The 15266-nt window shown below is 42.5% G+C and overlaps 1 protein-coding gene and 1 long non-coding RNA gene across 2 annotated transcripts; one reads left to right on the top strand and one right to left on the bottom strand.

Moving 5' to 3' along the window:
• Positions 1–4765: 4765 nt before the first annotated feature.
• Positions 4766–12077, top strand: LOC120103980 (pentatricopeptide repeat-containing protein At5g08305-like). Its single transcript, XM_039123469.1, is given in 4 exon segments — positions 4766–5088; positions 5090–7152; positions 7243–7563; positions 11674–12077. Coding segments are annotated over 2 exon segments (1614 nt in total). The 5' UTR covers positions 4766–4872; the 3' UTR covers positions 6488–7152; positions 7243–7563; positions 11674–12077.
• A 106-nt stretch (positions 12078–12183) lies between these two features.
• On the bottom strand, positions 12184–15042 carry LOC120109789. Its single transcript, XR_005510567.1, has 4 exons — positions 14994–15042; positions 14500–14576; positions 13639–13814; positions 12184–12285 (listed from the first exon to the last, which is right to left on the bottom strand). It is a non-coding gene; the product is annotated as an uncharacterized LOC120109789 (long non-coding RNA).
• Between the last annotated feature and the right edge of the window lie 224 nt (positions 15043–15266).

The raw sequence follows: 15266 nt of genomic DNA, 5'->3' as shown, positions 1-15266 counted from the left end.
ACGAGACCTGTATTGATTGGGTGCTGGGGTGTGTTTGGGGACCGAGGTTTTCTATTCTAGTCAACGACACATCGTCCCCATTTTTCAAATCCACCATAGGGCTTCGGTAGGAATGTCCTTTATCCCCATACTTGTTTATCATTTGCTCTAATGTCTTGTCTCGGGCACTACGGGCTGCGTGCGCCGCCGGGGAGCTGGAGGCTTACATTCCAGCTTCAGGGGCCCAGCTGATATCTCACTTACTCTTTGCCAATGAATGTCTCCTCTTGACGAGGGCGCGAGTAGAGGATGCACGAGCCCTCAGGAGGGTGCTGGCCGACTACTGCGCCACGTCAGGGCAGAAAGTGAATGCCCAGAAGTCCACCATCTCCTTCAGCCCTAACACGACGTCTGGGGTTCGATGCGAGATCCGAAGAATTTTGGGGATGCCAAAGCAGGACAGGACCTGGAGCTACCTGGGTGTACTGATCTCAGGTAAGAGATTGTGAGTATTTGTGTGCTCCGAGCTGGTTCAACGGGTCCAGAACAGGCTGAAGGGATGGCGGGCCACGTCTCTATCTATGATGGGTAGATTGATGCTGATCAGATCTATACTTGGTTCCATGCCCATCTATCTTATGGCAAACATAGTGGTGCCAAGGACAGTGCTATTGAAGATTGAGCGGCTACTTCGTGGTTTCTTATGGGGCTCGCATGGTGGTGGTCAGGGGTGCATCTGGTGGCATGGAAGAGCATCTGCCTCCCATTCAGTGCGGGTGACCTTCGGGTTCTGTCTCTCTTGGAGAGACGGGAGGTGCTCATTGCCCGGCATGTAGTCCAGTTCTTTTTGGAGCCGCAGGGGTTCTGGAGTCGGACCATGGCAGCCCACTATGGGTGGATGGGCCCTGAGGCACTGGTACGAGGGCAGAGATGTTTCTTTCTATGGCGAGAGATTGCGAGTTACCTGCCTACTGCGTTGATGCACACTAGATGGCTGATAGGTGATGGGCGCAGTATTGATGTGGCTGAGGACCCGTGGGTAGATGCCCTCTCCTTGCAACATTGGCCAACTTTGGTTAGTGTTGAGGCGGCGGAGGGTCTGCAGGTCTGTGATCTCCGTGGCCCTGGGGGTGCTGCTTGGGACAAGTCTAGGCTGGTCCAAATTTTTGGAGGGCATCTGGCTGAGAGGGTCCGTTCCCTCTCGTTACATAGGTGTGTAGGTCCGAACGTGCGGGTCTGAAGCACCTCTACCAGAACCAACGTCAGGGTGGGCGACCTCTCCCGCATTCTCTGGCGGTAGTATGAGCTTGGGCCAGACTACGCCTAGATATGGCGATTGGGACTCCACCCGAGGGCAGCACTGTTCCTTTGGAAGGTGGTCTGGGACCGTCTTCCGACAAGAGCAGTACTTAGTGGACGAGGACTGAGAATTCTTCAGTATGTGGGGACTGGTGTGGACAAGACGGTGAACCATGCTTTTAGTGCACATGGGCTAGGGCGACTTGGCGACTGGCAGAGATCCCGCGGAAGGTTCGAGGCCGAAGAGACCAGTTCCTATAGGCCATGCGCCGATGTTTGGAGTCCCCATTGGTTCGCCAGGAGGCAGCTTGAGCGATTTGCACGTCCTACCAGATCTGGCTGGCTAGGAATGCTCAAACCTTTGGTGAGTCGCATTGCGTCGCCGAGATTTGTTGGTGGAGAGTGCTCGTGTCCAAGCGACGAAGCTCAACCACATCATACCTGACGTAAGAACCTTGACAGTTCGGGACATCTGGGGTTTCCATTTGCTTCGGCAGTATCATGTACGGTGTTTTTTCACCCTGGGAACCCCCCACCTCTGAGTTTTCTCAAGGTCAACTTCGATGGGTCTGTATTGGACGGAGGTTCGAGGGGTGGCCGTGGGTTTGTTATTTGGGACCCGTCTGCTAAGGTCGTGGCTGCAGGAGGCAGTCAACTTTTTGATATATCGGTTCCGAGTACGGGAGCTGAGGATCGCATGGGCGGGCCTTCATCACGCCCCAGTGTGTGTTACGGGCCCAGTTCCATTGTCCTGAAAGGACTCGGCCACGTGCATACAGTTGGAATCCGGGGAGAGCCCTAGGGTGTAATGGTTTGTCCACCCATTGCTCCGAGATAGGTCTGGACAAAGGTGAGGGATGAGGGGGCCGCTTCCAGGCAAGCATGTTTGTTTTGTGAAGTTAACGGGGGCTGCGGACTGGATGGCTGGCTTATGTAGCCATTCATTCCAGGTAGTATCCTATAGGCTGGAGATGGGTGAGTTGTCCATAGGTGGAATTTCGGAATGGGGTATAGTTACACCCAGACGGATTGGAAGAATTGGATCAGATAAAGTAAAAAAAAAATTTTATAAATTATTTTTGTCTCCAAAAAATTTATGGAGAATTATATATTGGGGGGGGTTGTGGGGTTTGCATGAATACCATTCTAAAAATTTAAATTCGTATGAATATCCTTTTAAATTTAGTTTTATTTTTATATTATCCTCATAAAATACTATTTTTATACAAATGCTCTAATATAATGGTTTTTCTAATGCCTTTAATAAAAATCATATTTATTTTAATTAAAATAAAATAAAATTTTTAATTTTTTTCTTTCTCATTGCAATCGCCTTATAAATATTTTTTTTTTTGTATATCTACCCATTAAGAATATTTTAGTCATTTTAGTTTTAAAACCATTAATTTTCTAATGGGCGTTAGATGGCATGGGTATGTATCCAAAAATAAAGAATAAAAAAAAGGTAAAACAATAAAATGACTGTTTTACGAGGGCATATCATGCAAATATGAATTTAGAAGGGTGTTCATGCCAAAATTTGATATTAAGAAGGATATTTATGCAAAAAAATTCTATGGTGAGGCGGGCTAAATTACCAATCCATAAATACTGATTTTCCTTAAGCCCATCTTTACCACAAGCAAACACAACTAAGTTTAGCCCTCCTGGTAGGAAATGTACTCATTGAACAAGGTTTGTTTTTTTTTAAAAAAAAACACCATTAAGTTTCAGCTTTTCTTGTAGAAATGTACTGCATTGAATAAGGGTTTTTTTTTTTTTGATAAGATAGATAGATAATATCATTTTAGTATGCATACATCTACGTAGGTCAGGAATATTATAATATGATGGGAAAGCAAGGGAGAGGCCTCATGGTGTCCCGTTTTGTCTTTTTTTTTTGCTAGGACGGTGGATCATATCTGACGGTTACGGATACACCCAATAAAGTCAAAAAATAAGATACCTCGGAGTACCAAGGGCAACTCCCCATCTCCAGCCCAAATGTCATAGAGCAATGGATGGTCACAGCCATTACCCCTTGGACCCTCTGGATCCAACTGATAACGGTAGCTGAATCACCCTCCAGGATGATGGACCTGGCCTGTAACAGCACTGGGCATGGCGAAGGTCCGCCCAGGCAGCTATCAGCTCAGCTCTGCACACGGAACCGAAGTGTCAAATAACTTATTACCCCAGCCGCCACAATCCTGGCAAACGGGTACTGAATAACAAAACCCGCCCTCCCCTCGTGCCACCATCAGGACTGACCACAAAGTTGACCTTGAGGAAACTCGAGGGTGGGGGCTCCCAGGTGAAAAACACCGTACGGATATTGCCGAAGCAGAATGGGACCCCCAGATATCCCGAGCCTATCATATGGTCCCTCCAATGGGGATTAGTGTGACACAGCTCAACCGCCTAAATGCGGGCACTCCTTGACCACAAGTCTCGCGACATAACGTCGTCGCCGAATGTACGAGCATTCCTGGCCAACCAGATATGGAGGCAGTGCAACTCGCTCGAACCGCCTCCTGATGAAGCACCGGGGAATTCGAGCCTTGACGCATGGCCTGTAAGAACTGGTCCCCATGGCTCCACACCACCTGCGGGAACCCCTGCCAAACGCCAAGTAGCTTTAGCCCATGTGCACTGAAACAAGGCGATGGTCCGCCGTCTCGACCATACTGCAAACCCCACACTCCAATGGAATCCTCAATCCTCGACCTCCAAGTATCGCTCTTGCAGGAAAGGTGGTCCTAGGCCACCTTCCAGAGGAACAACGCGACCCTCAGGTGGAGTCCCAATCGCCAGATCCAGGCACAATCCAGACTAGACTCATACTCCCATCTAAGAATGCGGGAAAGGATCGCCCACCCTGACCCTGGTTCTGGTAGAGGAACTCCACACTCGTACATCCAGTCCACCACTCCGTGGTAAAAAGAGGGAACGGACCCGCTCCGCCAGATGCTCCTCGAAGAATTGGGCCAATCGAGTCTCATCCCAACCGGCCCCCCCGGGGTCATAAGATCACAGACATGTAGGACCCTCCCCAGCCTCGACACTAACCGTAGTGGGCCAAAGATGCAGAGGAGGCCGTCGACCCATGGGTCCCCGGCCACATCAATGCTCCGCCCGTCGCCTATTCAGCCATCGGGTGTGAATCCGACACCGTAGGCAAGTACCTCGCTATCTCACGCCACAGAAAGGAGCATCTCCACCCTACTCGAGTCCAGCCCTTCGGGCCTGCCCCCCATAACGGACAGTCATGATCCAGCTCTAAAACCCCTGCGGCTCCAGGATGAAGCGGGTAAGCATGCCGGGCGAGGAGCAGCTCCCGTCTCTCCAGGAGAGACAACACCCCTAAGCCACCCTCACCGAAAGGGAGGCAAATACTCTCCCATGCCATCAGGTGCACACCTTGGTCCTTTCCATGCGAGCCCTATAAGAAGTTCCGAAGAAGTCGCTCGATCTTCACTAGAACTCCCATTTTGTCCTTCAGTACATAAGGTTGAAGAAGGTTTTCCATTGTAGCGGGAAAAAAAAAATGGTTTTGTAACGCTTAGACCATGAAACGCTCTTCCAAACCACCAAATGCTACCAGTACCCTCGACCAAGTCACCCCATCTCAACCGCTGCTTCGTCTTCCTCCTACAGCGATGCAAGTCTATGAGCGAGCTGAAGCGAATCCACGCCCAAATCACCACCCACGGGCTCTCCGCTGACAACTTTCTCATCTCCAAACTCCTCTTCTCCGCCGTCTTTGACTACGGCGACATCGATTACTCTTGCCGGGTATTCCGAACCCTTCCCCGCCCCAACCACCTTCATCTATAACACTCTCATCCGAGGCTTCTCCAAATCCAAGAACCCGAACTCCTCCATTTCTCTCTATACCGAGATGCTTCGTGCCGGGGTCTCACCGGATCACCTCACCTTCCCCTTCCTCGCGAAGTCCTGCGCCCGCCTCTCCTCCCTCCGTTTAGGGCTGTCCGTCCATGCCCACATTGCGAAGAGTGGGCTGGAATTCGATCTCTTCGTCCAGAATTCTTTGATTCACTTGTATGCATCTTGCGACGATATATTGTCTGCCCGGAGGGTGTTCGATGGAATTTCCCAACCAAATGTCGTGTCATGGAATGCCCTGGTTGATGGCTATGCAAAGTGTGGAAATATAGCTGCTGCGAGGGAGGCGTTTGATCGTATGCCGGAGAGGGATGTGGTGTCTTGGAGCGCTCTGATTGATGGGTATGTGAAAGGTGGGGAGTACAGAGAGGCGCTCGCCCTATTCGAGATGATGCAAGCTCAGGCAGGTGGGCCAAAAGCCAATGAGGTCACCATGGTGAGCGTGTTGTGTGCCTGTGCGCATTTAGGGGCCCTTGATAAAGGGAGGGAGATGCACCGTCATTTAGAGGAAAATGGCTTACGCTTAAGTCCAGAGCTGTTGACTTCCTTGATTGACATGTATGCCAAATGTGGATCCATACATGAGGGTCTTGAAGTGTTTCATGCCGTCCCAACACAAAAAACAGATGTGTTGATGTGGAATGCGATGATTGGGGGGCTCGCAATGCATGGGTTGGGCAAAGAGTCAGTAGAGATGTTCAGAGAAATGCAGAGGGTGGGCATGGTACCAGATGAGATCACGTACTTGGGGTTGTTGAGCTCTTGTGCTCATGGAGGCTTGGTAGAGGATGCCTGGGCTTTCTTTAGATCCCTCAAAGCCCAAGGCATGACACCGCATGTTGAACATTATGCTTGCATGGTTGATGTTCTTTGTCGAGCGGGCTGTATGGAGGAGGCATATGAGTTCGTCAGCACAATGCCCATCGAGCCGAGTGCTTCTGTTTTAGGTGCTCTGCTTAGTGGGTGTCAGACCCATGGTTGGGTGAAGCTGGGAGAGATTGTGGGAAAGAGGCTCATCAAATTGGAGCCGGAACATGATGGACGGTACATTGGCTTGTCAAATGTTTATGCCATTGCAAGGCGGTGGGAAGAGGCCAAGACAATGCGCGAAGCAATGGAAAAGAGAGGGGTGAAGAAGCTTCCTGGGTATAGTGAGATTGAGGTGGACGGAGGTCTACACATATTCATTGCTCATGATAAGGCTCATCCCCAATCAACAGAGGTTTATTCTATGTTGATTGTGGTAGCTATGCAAATGAAAATGGAGTATAATGGCATCATCCAAGAACCTTTATCATTGTAATCCAAAGGCAAATGGTCAAGCATGCATGTACATCTCAAAAAATGGAGTACACAGTAACACCTTGGGGACCTATACCATCAAACGGATTAAAATTTCAACAGAGTGTTGGTTGATTTCTTTGCTCGGCAAGTGATCATATTCCCATCACACTATGGGATTCTTATTTCTAACAGAGCGATCTAACTATTGGAAAATATTGTACTGAGATAAAAACAAAGATCTTGACGACATGACATCAAGGAAGCAAGGCCAATCTTTGGCTGAAAGTGGTACAATTGAATGCTATAAGAAAGGAAGCCCATACTCGCAATTTTGGAGCATTTTCATGCAGTGGCTGCAGACTGTACCTTCCTTTTCCTTTTTAATATGAAACAAACCTGAAGTGAAACCAACCTGTGGCTATCACAGTCCCTCTTATGCAAGCGCTCCCTTCAAGGGCTACAAGCGTCCAGGATCCAAAAAGCAGCACTTCCCTCCAAATGGTCATTGTGGCATAGCTTAAGTGGTAAGCCCAATTTCTGGAATAGCTTTGTTTCTGAAAATTAACTATTGTCTTTATCAGGTATACATGCACCAGATGAACTGGACTAATTTCATCTCAGGAGCAAAGATGAAACCAGATTCCTATAGTGCACTAGAATGAAGTCAAATATTACCTCCAGCGTGTATCTACTATTTAACTCCTTTTAAGATTGCTCTATTTCAGTTTGGCTCAAAACATTTTCTGAGATTGAACATGTTTTCATTGATTTCAGACAATAAAGCAAAGCCTGGGATAGAGAACAGGTGAATGAATCGGTGGAATATTGTGGAGAAAGATACGTTGTGCAGGAACTTTGCATTCTTTAACTGCTGGGTGTTGTGGTATCGGAAAAAGAAATGTGAAGGTTTTAAAACATGTATATCAGAACCCAAGGTTTCTTGTATCTGTATCAAAGTTATGGTTTTGAAGGGGATTTAGAGCAAGTTGATGCAAGCAAGAGGCCTCCTGCTGGAGAGATAATTGAAGGCTCAGTGTCCATGCTTGCATAGGTCAAGGAGAGATAATCTACACCAAGTTAACAGCTAACACAAAGGTCAAGTGAGACTTCTTATATCACAGCATATCTTGGAGCAATATCTACCTTGAGATGTATTACTACAATCCTCAGTTTTGGTCGTATTTACTCTTTGCATAGGTGCATAATTGTCATTTGACAGATTTATTGGTTGCTATCAAAAAAAGCACATCCAATGCACATTTAAGAAAAAATGATAAGCAAAAAGAAATATAAAGAATTTTGAATCACATGGAATCTAGTTTAAAATAAACAAATAAATAAATAATAAGAAATAAAATAATATAATACAAAAGATTAAGAACATATCAACTTAAAAAGTACAACAATAACATAGAGTAGAAAATATTGAAGTAAGAATATGGTAAAATCAAATATGAATTTCAGCAATCAACACACACTAAAATACAAATAGAAAATTACTAAAAAGTAAACAGTTGAATAAAAATACAAACATGAAAAATGTTAGATACAAATTATAAAATGAGATTGGATGAAATGAGAAAGACAAAATGAAAAAGAAAAATGGATTAAATAAAAATTATAAAAAAGAAGAAACTCATATAAGCAAAAGAAATACAAGACAAAATAAGACCACAGTGGGATGTCAAAATACAAGCCAATATACTCTATGGGAGGTTAAATTACTTACCAATTAAAACAAAGATTGAAAAAGACCAGCACGGAGATAGATACGATCCATCCTTAAGCTCCTGTCAAAAATTTAAATAGGAAAGACGAGGACAAACTAAAATTTAGAGATCATGCCTATCCAAGAGTGGGGCTATTTTGCCTAGTTCCTTGGAGAGAGTTGTCTTTTGCCCCCAAGTATTTTTTACCTACCCACTTGTGTCAGATTCAGGTTCAGGTACCCAAATATGTGCGGTTCGATCCATCCTCCTTGGAGCCTAAATTTGTGTGGGAGCAAAGTCTCCAAATCTGATCCCCTTATCGGAGCCCCATATTACTTTGGAGTTGTCGGCACCGTATATCCAAAGTACGATTCAAGCCTTCTCGAAACAGTCATCTCACCTTGTAGTGAAACTCATGTATCTGTCTTTGCCAACTATATGGTTTTGCTATCGGCTCACATCACCGTGATCACTCTTTCAAAGGCTTCATAATGAACTTTGTTGTTGGTTTTCTTATCTGATGTAGACTTTTACCTTTTCTTTTTCATATGTTCCCCTTCCTTTTTTCTTGTTTCCACTACTGGTGATTGGAGACTAGGACTTGCATTTCATTGAAGGCTTTTAGTTCTAGATTATCATGATTATGCAGCAAATATAGGTCATATTTCTTGCTGATGAGAAATTATAGATTCTTTGCCAATATAGCAATACTCATGAAGTAGAGAGTATTCTTAAATTTAGTGGAAGGTATTTTAAATCAAAAAAATTGACTGAGAAATAATAGTTGAATATTTCAAAATCAGAACTCTCCTTTTTTAATTTAGTGTAGAAAGGAAGAAAACGTATCTCCTTAAAAAATTATATCCATTCTCAAGCAAATGGGCATGAATCTAGGTCCTCTTAATGTTGCAACTTGGTCTAGATCAATCTAGGCCTTCCTCATAGCTTGGGTAAGTTGAGCCTATATATTTATGTTGGGTTTAGTTTAGGATGGTAGATGTCAATCTGGGTTAAAGTCATGCTGTGTTCAACTTAAGGCTTGAGCAACCCAATTCAAATACTTCTGATGCGTTTCATATAAGATATCTGCTTCCAACAGATCAAATCTTATTCAATGTACTTTTTCTCTTGTGATCGATCTATGTTAAGACTCGAATTAAGACTCTCAATTTGATTTTGTATTTGAAGCTGAGTTTGTCATGCGAGGTTCAATTGGAGACTCACCTTGTTTGAATGAGAATGACCTCATCATCCTTGGAGTGCAGGAAGTGGGCAATAATCTAGTGGAGAACATTGTCGAGTGGGGAGGAGGGGAGACAGTTGAAGGTGGAAAGGTGTGGGAGCTATGGCCGATGAGGTGGAGAAAAAACAAGGTTCGCCGTACCGGTATCGGACCTCGTACTGGTGCCACACTAGCATAATGTCGGTACGTTATGGTACACGATACGCCACCGGTACCAGTACCGAACCGGTACGGGATGGTACATCTGGTACCGTTTGGTTTGGTACGGTGCAACATATCATAGGAAAAAGAAATATGGTGAGAAGGAAGGTGCTCTTTATTTGTTTTAATGTTCCTCTCCATTAGAAGAAATGGAGGCAGCTTGGGTGTCAGTTTAGTTGCCACGTAGGTGTGTTACTTTTTTGTGTGATCTTTCATGTTTGAAGTTTTATACAGATATCTGGAGAATGTTGTAATGCTGAAATTGGTGGAGGGAATCTAGAGTTCTCCATCATATCCACAAGTAGTAGGGACTGAGCCTCATGTCAATCCATTAAGAGTCTAATAAAATATGCATCCTGCACATCTCTAATAAAAGTATTTCTTTGTACTAAAGCTATTTCCTTCTAATAATTAAATCCTCATCCTCTTTACTAGAGCTTGTTCCTTTGCATTTCCCTCCATATTCCTTTTTCACCCAACAAACAATTTACTTATTATTTTACTGAAATGAATGATTGGTTGTGAAAAATAAAGCTGCTTAAGAAGAAGATAAGAGTAATAAAAATGTTGGCTCACCTGAAGCAAGAATAAGTAATTAAATGATTCATATGTGGGTCTATTTTATTATCATGTCGAGCAGATAATCTTAAGATGATTATGTTTGTCTCGATTTAAGTTGGGTACACGGGGATGATCTGACTCTACATTCCATCGATGATATTTTCTAAGTTGCATGGTTCAGCATTTTTTTTTTTTTTAACATTTGCATTTGAGTGCTGTTTTGTCCAAAGTCATCTCATCATTATCAATGATTCCTTTATTTTGTTTTATATTTTGATGAATGGTTTTCAACTTTAAGATTTTTGCTATATATATTATTATGATTTTTGATGGAGTAATGCTTTGGGGTACGACTTTACGAGCATGATACTAGAAAAAGGTGCTTCATAATTAGATACCATATGACAAAAGGGGATTGGTGCAGTTTGAGTTGTCAGGATGGTCCCTTGGTGCAAGGAACAAATCCCTGGTGTAAGCACACGCCTTGAAACTTTTAAGTGCATAATCTATAGTAGCTTGTTCTCCAGCGAGAGAATCTCTATGCAGGAATATGAGGAAATATTTAGGTAGGTAACATGAACCTTAAGGGTGCCCAGGTGGATAATTATAAAGATTTGTAGATATTGATCATTGCGGTGCATTTTGTTGCAGCCAAGGTTGTTGAATATAAAAATACTTTTTTTTTTTTGCTGACGATAATTTACTGATGTATAGAGAAAGTATTGATAAATACATTATTAGAAATGAATGATTAAAAATTCATTTATCTTCTCTTATTGCCCTAATCCTGTTTTGAATTGCTTTATCAACTTACTATTCACTTGTGAGTTGGCACATAAGGTTATCTGCCATGCCGCTAAGTTTGCGTTTACATTGTTAGGAAAGTGTTCAAAGGATGGAACGCCCTTTTCTTAAAACTTTCTGTCAAAATTCCATAGCCCTAAATGAGGCGATTTGAGTAATCCTATCCGTATTGTTGAGGCCTAAGACATCCATTAGGTAGTTGCTAGGAAATGAAACTACGGGGCAGAAATTTAGCACCGAAAAGCCCTCCTCCGAGTTCTCTTGATCAAGAGAAGTAACAAAAGGTTACTCTTGATCAAGAGAGTGAAGTAACAAAAGGTTACTCTTGATCATGAGAGCAGCTTGGTGGGGAGAAAATTTGACCAGATCCTGATGGTAGGTTATGTTTTCAAGTTACATGCACATTGCATATGTTTGTCAATATACAGCTGATTTACTTGTTTTTTGTGGTTCAGGAACAGTAGACACCATATTTTGAAAGGTTACGTATTGTCATCAGAACAGCCATCCTGTGTTGCTTCAACCTTGGCAATTTTCTTCCAAAACCAATGCTTCCTAGTTTATCCATTCTTTTAATGCTAATCATCCGAGCAATCCACCACTAATGCAAACTCAGACCACTATTCTCCCACGATGCTTTGCCTTGCCGATCTGATTCCTAACAGGAAAATCTTGCTTGATGAGCAGGTCCGAGCCCTTGCTAATCTCCTTGTTGCTGCCAAGTTTTGCCCCTCTGCTGTACCAATGATCACCATTGTGATGAGCATTTGGATGCCCCCCACCATAAACATAGTCGACTCATCAAGACAAAGGTAAAGCTACTATTGTTAGTCCCATTGCAAATGCTGATATGAGTAATGACTTCTCACCCAAGTTGATGTTTTGGATCAAGCTTGGAGTGCAGAAGTCTATGATGTTAAATTATATGACTTGTTGGAACAATGGGCTGTGGGATGCTGTCACCATTTCAAGTTAAGGCCATGTACTTTGAATAATCCTCATGAAGGATTAGATTGTGACTCTGCGGGTTTCACAAATGATGACCATTGTATCATTCAGTTCTGCAAGGATGTTAGGGTTCCCTTGGATCATCCGGAGTGTCTCCACATCCTCACAAAAAGTCTGTCTTGATGGATGGAGCTATTTGAATGCCGAGCATGAGGAAGAAAGCTGGAGCTGCAGCCATCCCTAGGAGCTCTACCACACTCAAAACTCTTTCTTGTTCTTGGAATGCCATGTATAGTTGATGAGTTGGTGGGGCCATCTCTAATAGGTACAATGGAATTGCCTGTAACAATTCTGGCAGAACAAATATGAGGTATGAGGCATGGACTAGCCAACAAGAACTTTACAAATAAAGCATAATCAAAAGAAGTTGTGCTTCTCAAACTAGCATGCGAGATAGATTTTCAGAACATGACAAGCTAATTCCATTTTCTTCTTCTACATTCTAATATTGTTTTTGGCTCATCGAACTGATGTCATGCCATATTAAAGCGATGATAAACTAACACGATGCCATGCATGGAACCCTAACGAATCATGTTTAGTGCCTAAAACCTGTTTGCTTTTAAGGGCGCGCCATTAAAGCTCATGGCGTTTTACTCATAACATATGCATGGTTCTTCAACTTGATCCATTTATTGTTAGGAGTGTTCAGATCTACAGCGAAGTGGAAAATGAGTCTCGATTTTGGAAACTACATGTAGTTGAAGGAAGAGTTTAAGATTCACAGGCACATCAAGATAACTTTTCGTTTTACCATCAAATATACAAAATAACAAGCAAAATTCTCAAAACCACCTATAGATTGCAGGCGGGCACGAATTGGAAACTCATTTTCCACTTGATATCAGACCTAAACAATGTCCATTGTTGTGTCAGTTTAGCTTTTTCTAAAACAATTGATGTCATGCAAATGGCTTGTCTATCCAATACTTGCATAACTGGCCATGCTGAAAAACATTTGTATGAAGTAGCGGGCTGGTTATGTAGCAGCCTTATATGTTTGTTTTGTTTCAGATGTAGCTTGTGTTGGAGACCTCCCGGGACTCCATGCATTTATTCCAAGAAAAGTCTAATTTAATGTACAATAGAGGGGAATAAAAAAACCATAGCGAACCATAGTATAGAATGTATGGCAACAATTCATATAGTCATGAGGATTTAAAATTAAGATTAAAAAAAAAGAAGTAGAATTTGCCAAATATTTGAGAATAATTTACAGCTACAAATTAAATTACCATCACCAATAACAGCAGTTTAATTCCTTTTTAATAGTGAATAAACAAATACGGACTTTAATTAGCATGCATATATCAAAGAAATATACATAATAATTGTCTTAAAAGTATCCATATGCACATAAGCGGCACAATACATTTGGAGGCCTAAGGCAAACTCACTAATAATAATAATAAATATATTTGGCAATTATTTGGGGGTCTCAATGCATTTATAGCTAAGAGTCTTTAGACCGGGGTCTTAGGCGGCTGCCTCAGTCGCCTAAGGATTGGGCTGGCTTGTATGGAGGTAAATATAATCGTGTAAGAAAAAGTTGACTGTAGTAATTTTTACTAGATATTCACCTCGATCTGCGCATAGGATGGAAAAAAAAAAAAGAGAGAGAAGCCATGGAGGAGAGAGAGAAACCATGATTTGGGAGGCCGGCTTCGTCAATATCAAGATCCCAAGCGTCAACCTGCAAAACTACTCCCAGGTAAGCTTGATTGGCCAGTAGGGTTGCAGTTCAAGTGCTGGAGCTGCCTGATTTCCGTAGCTGCTTTTAGTTGGGTCTTGTTGAGCAGCATGGTCACTACTTGTTGAATCTGCAAAAGAGCTAAAGATATATTGGACAGAGGAAGAGGAAGAGGAGCTGGTGATAGAGGAAGAATTGGTTTCTTAGTGGATGATGCTTGCCCGGTGATGGAAACTACTGATCATTTATTCTCAATGTGCAATTTCTCTCGGCAAATCTAACTATCAATTCTCCAAAAGCTGAATATAACGGGAATGCTTAGGTTGATGTCTTTCCTCCAGTTGGATTGGAGGCTGAGAGTGCCAAGAGATTGGCGAAAGACCGAGCACTCTGGAAGGAAAAGAATGATAGAATTTATCTTGGAAAGACAGGGCAGTTAAAAGATGTGCTTAAGAAAGTTTTTAGAGCTTTTTAGGGAATGGGGGCTACAGTGTCCTCCATCCTCTTACGGAGTCTATTTTTATGTTTGTAAACTCTTTGCTCCTCTTATGGGGGCTCATGCCTTAGCACTGATTTTTTAAACAAATTTGGGTGGGGCTTTTCCCATCCCATATCAGCCAAAAAAAAAGAAAAAAGAATGTTGAAGAAGTGTGGAGGTTGTAGAATCTAACATGTGTAGATGTGATAAACAAATTGAAATATTTATTTCCAGTATTTTTTTTATCTTTTAATTTGTTAACATTTTGCATTCAAATGAAGTCATGCCATAGCTGTGTATCTCTAAAATATAACATGAAAAGAAAATTTTTACGTACCTTTTTTTCCAATACCTCCCAAGCCAAAGAACTTCGATACGAAGGTTGTTTTAATGTCTTGATATGTAAGGGCGGACCTACCAAGAAAAATTCAAATTCATAGTCATCAATACTAGTATCGAATCTTCAAATTCATTGGAGTGGGAATATGAGAGAAAAGGAGAGGAGAGGTGAGCTAGAATATAAGATGAATAACAAATGATTCAGACTTTGGAATCAAGAATGACCCGAGCCTAATCAATTAATTCAAGAGATTGAAAAAACAGAAATTTCCATTTGATAAATTGATTGATTGTTTGTAGTTTGATCCACTTCTAGACCTATTTAGAATCAACAATCTGATCCACTTGCAAGATTCGGATTTGGGCTTGGGGTGCTGCGGACCAAGGGTAAAAGTGATGCAAGAGTGAAACATTAGGTCAGAAGGAATGAAAGAGAGAGATGGAGAGAGAGAGGGGGGTTCATGGAGACACATATCTGTAGGAGACACATACCTGTAGGCCATGACATTGCTCGATAGTGGTTCAACATGATAAGAAAGTCCTAGGATTTGTTTCGAGATTCTTATTTGTAGCATGCTATTTATAATAGGAGATGGTAGGGTAGGAATTATTCATTTCTTTACTTATTTATTATTTTATTAGTTTTGGATTTTTGTTGAGAAATTTGGAATTGTTTTAGTAGAAAAATGGTTTAGACTTTGGACTTGTGAACTTAGATGACTATATGAGAACCAAATTTTTGGAGCCTGAGGAAAATTAGCAAAT

Source organism: Phoenix dactylifera, unplaced genomic scaffold (genome assembly GCF_009389715.1).
Source record: "Phoenix dactylifera cultivar Barhee BC4 unplaced genomic scaffold, palm_55x_up_171113_PBpolish2nd_filt_p 002778F, whole genome shotgun sequence".
NCBI classification, from domain to species: Eukaryota; Viridiplantae; Streptophyta; class Magnoliopsida; order Arecales; family Arecaceae; genus Phoenix; species Phoenix dactylifera.
The sequence above is the reverse complement of the archived record's forward strand: the minus strand, read 5'-3'. Positions and strand labels throughout refer to the sequence as shown.